We start from the raw sequence: 8,111 nt of genomic DNA on the forward strand, positions 1-8,111 counted from the left end.
TTTCAGACAGGGTCTTCCTCTGTCACCCCGGCTAGAATGCAGTGGTGCAATCATAGCTCACGGCAGCCTTGAACTCCTGGGCTCAAGTGATTCTCCCACTCGGTTTCCTGAGTAGCTGGGACTACAGGTGTGTGCCACTGCACCCAGCTAATTCTTAAATTGTTTTTGCAGAGACAGGGTCTCTGTATGTTGCCCAGGCTGGTCTCAAACTCCTGCCCTCAAGTGATCCTTCTGCCTCGGCCTCCTAAAGTACTGGATTAAAGGTGTGAGCCACTACATCTAGCCATGAACCTAGATTTTGTAGTAGATTCTTAGATATAACACAAAAAGCACAACCAGAAAGAAAGAGGATGAATTGGACTTTATAAAAATTAAAAACTTTTGAGCATCACAGTTCACTATCAAGAAAGTGAGAAGCCAGGTGTGATGAACTATGGTCATACAACTATAATCCCCACTACCTGGGAGGCTAAGGCAGGTGACTTGAGCCCAGGGATTAAAAACCAGCTTGGCCAACATAGCAAGATCCCATCTCTCTCTCTCTCTCTCTTTTTTTTTTTTTATGGGACAGCGTCTTGCTCTGTCGCCCAGGCTGGAGTGCAGTGGCGCAATCTTAGCTCACTGCAACTTCCACATGCTGGGTTCAAGTGATTCTCCTGCCTTAGCCTCCTGAGTAGCTGGGATTACAGGTGCATGCTACCACGCCCAGCTAATTTTTGTATTTTTAGTAGAGACGGGATTTCACTATGTTAGCCAGACTGGTCTCGACCTCCTGACCTCAAGTGATCCACCCGCCTTGGCCTTCCAAAGTGCTGGGATTACAGACGTGAACCACTGTGCCCGGCCCCATCTTATTTTTAAGAGGAAAAAATTTAAAAGGAAAAAAGAAGGGGAGAAGACAAGAATAAGAAAAAATATTTGCAAATCATTTTTCTGATAAGGATTTCGTATCTAGAAAAAACAAAGAACTCTTAAAATTCAACAACAAAAAGACAAACAACCTAATTAAAAATAAGCAAAGGACTTGATGTTTCTCCAAAGAAGATGTACAAATTGCCAATAAGCAAATGAAAAGATGTTCAATGTCAAAAACTTGTACACAAATGCTTACAGCAGTATCATTCATGATTGTCAAAAACTAGAAACAACCCAAATGTTCTTTGACAGGTGCGTTGATAAGCTGTGGTACTGCCCAGACAGTGGACGCTCTGCAATAGAAAGCAAGGTGTTATTGATGTGTGCAACAGCATGGATGAATTTAAAATGCATTAGGCTAAGTGAAAGAAGGCAGTCTCAATCTCATACATACTGTATGATCTCATATATGTGACACTTTGGAAAAGAGAAGACAGTACAGGCAGAGAACAGAAAGATAATTGTTCTATATCCTGATTTTGGTGCATTTATTCCTCTACATGCTTCACTAAACTTACAGGAATATACACCAAAAAAGTGAATGTTACTGTATGTACACTAAAAGTAACTTCTAAAAATATATAAATAACACTAACCTTCCACAAGTGTGGAAGTAGAGACTATAGACTGTAAATACACAGAACTTTCCAGGTTAAAACTCCATTATGTTTAATCAAATCCTTTAAATTGGACACCATGGTTCGTCTTGATTTTAAAAGATTAGGAAACTCATGTCGATAGGAGGACAGATGTTTAATTGGCATGTGGGGACAAAAAGAAAACTGTATCCTGACTGCCTCTCTGTTGAAATCAACTTTTCTCTTGCTGGTGACAACTGTCCCAAGTGAGGTCAGAGGTTACTTTCTCTCGTGGGCATTTTCTAGCAGGCCCAAAACAATGGCCAGCGGGACACAGAAACCCAGAGCTACCAGCTCCTTTCCAGAAGGTCACTCACAAGCACTAGGGATAAGGCCACCTCAATTCAAACCTTACCACACCAATGCTTTCAAAAGAAAAAATGGCTGTTCCGAAGAAGAGAGGGTAGGTCTTCCAGCTTGCTACCAGTGGCAACCGGCTGGGGTCTGGGATTTCCTAAAGGAGAGAGAAATGCTATGAGATAGTCACTCTTAAAGCACATTTGAGCTCCTTTAAGAGAAGGGTAATCTGAAATGAGACCTGATTTTTTTTAATTGAGTATCAAGAAGTTTAGAGAACTTCAAACGGATGTAGGCCACGATCAAAGTTGATTTCAACACTGCACAATACCAAAGAGCCAGAGGACGGTATTGTCAAAGTACTGAAGGAATAGTATCTCATAGAGGGAAGTTTGGTTTATCAAAAACCTCCAAAAAGGCTGGGTGCGGTGGCTCACACCTGTAATCCCAGCACTTTGGGAGGCTGAGGTAGGCAGATAGATCACTAGGTCAGGAGTTCAAGACCAGCCTGGCCAACATGGTGAGCCCCCATCTCTACTAAAATACAAAAATTAGCCGGGCGTGGTGGCGGGTACCTGTAGTCCCAGCTATTCGGCAGGCTGAGGCAGGAGAATGGCGTGAACCCGGGAGGCGGAGCTTGCAGTGAGCTGAGATTGCACCACTGCACTCTAGCCTGGGCGAAAGAGCCAAACTCCTTCTCAAAAACAAAAAAATCCTCCAAAAGAAAACCTTATACACCACAGATTAGCACCGAATGCGCCCACGAACACCTTTGAATGGACAGTGGGCATGGGTGCTGGAAATTCCTGTGACTGCAGTCATAGCAATAATCTAAGGAGCCCAAAGTGTGAAATATGAAAGATCCATTTTCTTCTTTAATGAGCTGTAAATTGAAGGGGAGAAGACTGTGTAAAATAAATATTCTATATATTGTGTGACCCAGAATGTGAAAATGATGACAGAGCCATTTTTCTAACTGGGCAACCTTTGGAATTGTCCAAAAATGTGTTAAAGGTAGCTATCTCTTTAGGAAATTCAATTTTATAGAATTCATCAGTATCTCCTAAGGAATATAAGACTGATCTGCAGTTATTCTAAAAAGGTTGACCTATTTTTACTGAATTTCATGGATAATATAGCTTTTTTTCTCTTGTGGTTTCTTAAAAGGGAAGAACAACTGGAATTTATTAAATATGCCAAGTGGCTTCTGAGACTTAACTTTCTATGTAGTGTTGTCCATTACAAAAGAAGAATTAGGCTGGGCGTGGTGGCTCATGCCTGTAATCCCAGCACTTTGCGGGGCCAAGGCGAGGAGATCACTTGAGGTCAGGAGTTCGAGACTAGCCTGGCCAACATCGTGAAACCCCATCTGTACTAAAAATACAAAAATTAGCCGGGAGTGGTGGCTGGTGCCTGTAGTCCCAGCTATTCAGGAGGCTGAGGCAGGAGAATCGCTTGAACCCGGGAGGCAGAGGCTGCAATGAGCCGAGATTGTACCACCGCACTCCAGCCTGGGTGAAAGATCAAGACTCTGTCTCAAATAAATAAATAAATACGTAAATGAATAAAAGAAAAACTAGAAAGGCTAGCAAATTAGGAAACTGAGAAAAATTCAATGTCCATAATTCAACATCAAAGACATAACTGACATTATAATAGATTTGCTTATAGGTTTTTTTTTAAATTAGTAACAAGACACTTATTGAAAGCTTATGGTTTTTGAGACTCTCTATGTATACCTCTGTGACTAAATATTAGATTTTTTTTCTCTTGCCTTCCTTAGGGGTAATATTGGGTACCTGAAATTGTACCCTATGGGTAACTCAATAACTTTTAGCTGTAGTATAAGAACCTGTTTTCACCTGCCTTTTGCTGTCAGCCAACCATTATAGGAATGGTCTACAGTTCACCAACCAAGATATTTTCCTTGCAAGCACATTTTTTTTTTAAAAAGCCAGAATTTGACATAAAAATAGGTATTTGGAGAAAGAACATGAACAAGGAGACAATCAGAAGAATGGGATTACACGGAGACATCCTTGTAGAAGAAATGCTACAGTGAGGTGCATGTCTCTCAGAACACTCTTACCCACCTACAGGGTTGCCTCCAGGTATCTAAAGCTCAGTCTATCCTTGATACAAAAACCCTGCCCAGTGGAGTGGGTAGGTGCGTGGTGTGCACTCACCTGGGTAATGTACTGGGTGATGATGACCAAGCTGACCAGCATGCTGATGTTGGCCAGCATGGAGAAGATGGTCAAGATCCTGAGGTTCCGGATGAAGACCAGCAGCACCAGTAAGGGCAGGAAGGAGAGCATATAGAGTCGTGAGTCCATGGTGGGGGTCAGAATCACCGTCTCATTGGAATGGCAGTTGTTTGTTGTGCTATTAACAGCTTCCACTACCTGAGGAAGGAATGGGAGAAGCAAAAAGGGGAGATGATGACTCTTCTAACCTCATGGTTGACTCAGTGCCTTGCCCCAATCAAATTCCCTCACAACGAATGGGAGTGTCCCACAGTGCCAAATCTCACAGTGAGTTAGGATGAATTTAGAACTTATTCTGAACCCTCTGCACCATACTACCTCAGAAGAGGCTGAACAGGCTGGTCGCAGTGGCTCATGCCTGTAATCCCAGTACTTTGGGAGGCCGAGGCAGGTGGATCACTTGAGGTCAGAAGTTCGAGACCAGCCTGGCCAATATGGTAAAACCCCATCTCTACTAAAATTCAAAAATTAGTCATGTGTGGTGGCACACGCCTGTAATCTCAGCTACTTGGGAGGCTGAGGCACAAGAATTGCTTGAACCTGGGAGGCAGAGGTTGCAGTGAGCCAAGATCACGCCACCACACTTCAGCCTAGGCAACAGAGTAAGGCCCTGTATCAAAAACAAAAAAACAAAAAAAAGAGGTTGTACAAATAGTTACAAAATAAGTGTACTACCAAATAAATAACTGGATTCACAGTGGCTATTTGTTAGCTTTTAGCAACTAGTGTCCATTTCTCCTGATACCAATTTGATTTTGGTGAGTTCTCTCTTGTCACTGAATGCAGTGTTGGAGGACTGTAAATCACAGTCATGTGGTAGAGCTAGGGAATTAGTCTTTGGCTCAAGCTGGGGCATTCAGACCCTCTTCCAGGAGTCTGAATGTAAACCTAAAGCATAGGGACCTAAGGATGGACTAGAAAAGGGTAAAGATGAATTCCGATAGTGGATTCTTGAGGAGGCTGCTCATTAGTTCTACCATCTACATCCTCCTCGCTACCCTGGCTCCTGTTCTTCCCTCAGATCTGCTTTTTAATTTAGTGGAAAGTAATATCCTTCCATGGAACTTATTTTCTGCTTAAATTCCCTCAGAATCAGTAATCAGTTTTTTTTTTTTTTTTTTTGCTATAACCCAAAAGCTTCATCATTTACTGTTTCCTAATTAACACATACACTTACTGATTCCTAATTGGTACAATACTGGCATTTTAAATAAATAACTCTTTCTTGTGTGGATTGGACCACTCGTTGCAGAACATTTAGTAGCCCTGGACCCCACCCAATGAAAGCCATGAGCATCCCCAATTATTGTGATAAACAAGAAACCATCCCCCACTCCCCCACACAATATAAACACCCCCTTGTAAAGTCAGGGGTAGGTGGATGCTACCACCCTCCATTTAAAGTCAGCATGACCTAACTGATACAGTCGTATTGGATAAGCAATATAAATCACTGCAGAACAATTAGGAACTAGAGTTTAGCAGGAGGAAAATGTAAATGCATTGATAATCTCAGTACCAAGATGCTAACATCTTGGAAGATACTCATCTATATATTTTCTACACAATATCACAAATTACATATATTATACCCATTCTTTTTACTTTACAAGACTTCAATCATAGCATTCACTCTTTTTTTTTTTGAAATGTCCCTTGTACTTAACAATACACTGTGGATACATAAATGAATCATTTAAGTATTGATTTTTTCTGATTCCTCACTACAATCAGAAAAATAACTGGAACATTAGCTAGGTACTCAAGGCTCTCCATAAATGGTCCCTTTCAAACCTTCAAAGTTTCTTCCTCTCCCATGACCTACTCTTCCTCCTGTAACCAATTGTATTGCTTCTCCTGGGCAATCCCATAAGTTCCTGCCTCCTGGTTTTCACTGATTCCTTCTCCCACCTTGGCTGCCACCACTTTTTTTCTCCAACCTGTCAATACGCAGCTCAGATGCACCACCCCTCTGGAGGAGGCTTTCCCTGCTCCAGTGATCTCTGCAATGTAGTTTGCACCCTGACCTCATGTTGTTGTTGTTAGTGGCATCCTGGCCTGGCACCAAAATATCATATTGATGTTTAACTTACTAGGTTTTAGAACATACTCAACTTGGCCTGTAAACTCCTTGATACAGTGTTTGCCTTGATAATAAATGCAGATGATAAATAAATGCAGATAATAATAATTGCAGATGGTGAGTATAGGTCTGGACATGTCAGATTGCTTTCTAAAGAGCAATCTGGCAATGTTTTAAGAGCCTTCAAAACAATCAAACTCTTTGACTCAGTAATTTTACTTTAAGAAACATTAAGGAAATAAAGAAGTGCACAAAGACCTTTGTGCCAGCCAACGGATTATAGTAGAGAAACAAAGGGAAATAAGGGAAATGTCCAGCAACACAAGATTGATTAGGTTATGATCAATCTGTGTGATGGAATATTATGAAACTATTAAAAATTACATGACAAAATGTAAGGATATTGCAAAATGCTGACCAGTTAAGGTTACATTAAATTATAACCATGAATAATTGGATTAAGGGTAATTTTATTTTATTTTGTTTTCTTTGCAGAAGAAACACAGCATAGGTTTAAGAACTTGAGCACTGGTATCAGAAGGCCTGGGTTTTTAACTCTGGCTCTGTGACCTTACATTATAGGGTTTATAATCTCAGTCTTCTCATCTGCAAAATGGGAATAACCACAGTACCTGCTCTAATAAGGTCATGGAGATAATTAAATGAAGGAAAACATGTAAAATACTCAGCACTGTACCTGACATAATAGAAGCTAACTCTGAAAGCTTACTATATTTTTCTTCTAGCTAGTTTACATTTTTGAATTTCTGGTATACCACTATAAGCAGATAAAGAGCCCTAAAGAATAGTTTTCTTTTTAAACTTACTGATTAAGGATGGCCTCTGCTATTACCCATATTATTTTGCTCAAATTGCTGTAAGATAACTTGTAGGTTAGATCAGAAACAATTCCTAGGGGAAACAATTCCTAGGGAAAACAACTATTAAGCCATAGATTAAGTACCAAGGCTGGATGTGGTGGCTCACATCTATAATTCCAGCACTTTGGGAGATGGTGGGAGGATCACTTGAGCCCTGGGGTTTGAGGCCAGCCTGGGCAACATTGCAAGGCCTTGGCTCTACAAACAATAATAAAAAAATTAGCCAGATATGGTAGCACACACTTGTGGTCCCATCTACTTGGGTGGCTGAGGTAGGAGAATCACTTGAGCCTGGGAGTTTGAGGCTGTAGTGAGCTATGATCTCACCACTGCACTCCAGCCTGGGTGACAGAGCAATATCCTGTCTCAAAAAAAAAAAAAAAAAAAGAGGAAGAAAGAAAGAAAGAAACATGACCCAAAGAAGATTAGGAATCATCAAAAGAAGACCCATATCGATTTTAGAAGCATTAAGTATAATTAAGTTTCAAGGCAGGAAGATTGACAAAATCCAAGGGTCTTTCCAGTTCAGTAGAGATCAACTTTGAGGACAGGTCTAAGATACAGGACAAAGGGTATTGTGGCAAAAGTAACCACACAGAAATCTGCAGATATGTGAACTAGGGGAGGCAAGTTTGACAACACCTAGTTTAACTTCCTTTGTTGTATTGATGAGGACCCAAAGAAACAGTTTGTTAAACAACTAGCAGTGGTGTGTCCTTGTCCATCTTTTCCCCTCCCGTTTTCTCTAGAAGCCTCTACCTGTTTTAAATTATCAGCCAAAAACACAATGTACACACAGCAGAAGCCAAGTTGGGTGACAATAAGGAAGAAGCTCACGATATGCCTAGAAGGGAGAAGAGAGGGAAAAAGAAAACTCGTTATAAAATAAGTCAACTTGTCAGTTCCGTTTCTTGCCGTTCTGCCCTCTGTCCCCAGGGGTTGGTGGCCCTGCACCAGCACACTTGGTCCTTCCACCACAATCAACAATGGGGCAAAGAAGTGAGGTAACAATAGTTCTTTTTTTTTTTTT

At 41.1% G+C, this 8,111-nt stretch overlaps 1 protein-coding gene across 1 annotated transcript in view; it reads right to left on the bottom strand.

Moving 5' to 3' along the window:
* SLC36A2 (solute carrier family 36 (proton/amino acid symporter), member 2) overlaps positions 1-8,111 on the bottom strand; it is a 32,478-nt gene that overhangs the window by 14,759 nt on the left and 9,608 nt on the right. The window contains exons 5-7 of the mRNA XM_011931625.1: positions 7,841-7,925; positions 4,037-4,255; positions 1,909-2,007 (exon numbers count right to left, since the gene is read on the bottom strand). Of these exons, the coding sequence (XP_011787015.1) occupies positions 1,909-2,007; positions 4,037-4,255; positions 7,841-7,925 (403 nt within the window). The remainder of the gene's footprint in view (positions 1-1,908; positions 2,008-4,036; positions 4,256-7,840; positions 7,926-8,111) is intronic.

This window comes from Colobus angolensis, unplaced genomic scaffold (assembly GCF_000951035.1).
Source record: "Colobus angolensis palliatus isolate OR3802 unplaced genomic scaffold, Cang.pa_1.0 Scaffold90, whole genome shotgun sequence".
Classification (NCBI taxonomy): domain Eukaryota; kingdom Metazoa; phylum Chordata; class Mammalia; order Primates; family Cercopithecidae; genus Colobus; species Colobus angolensis.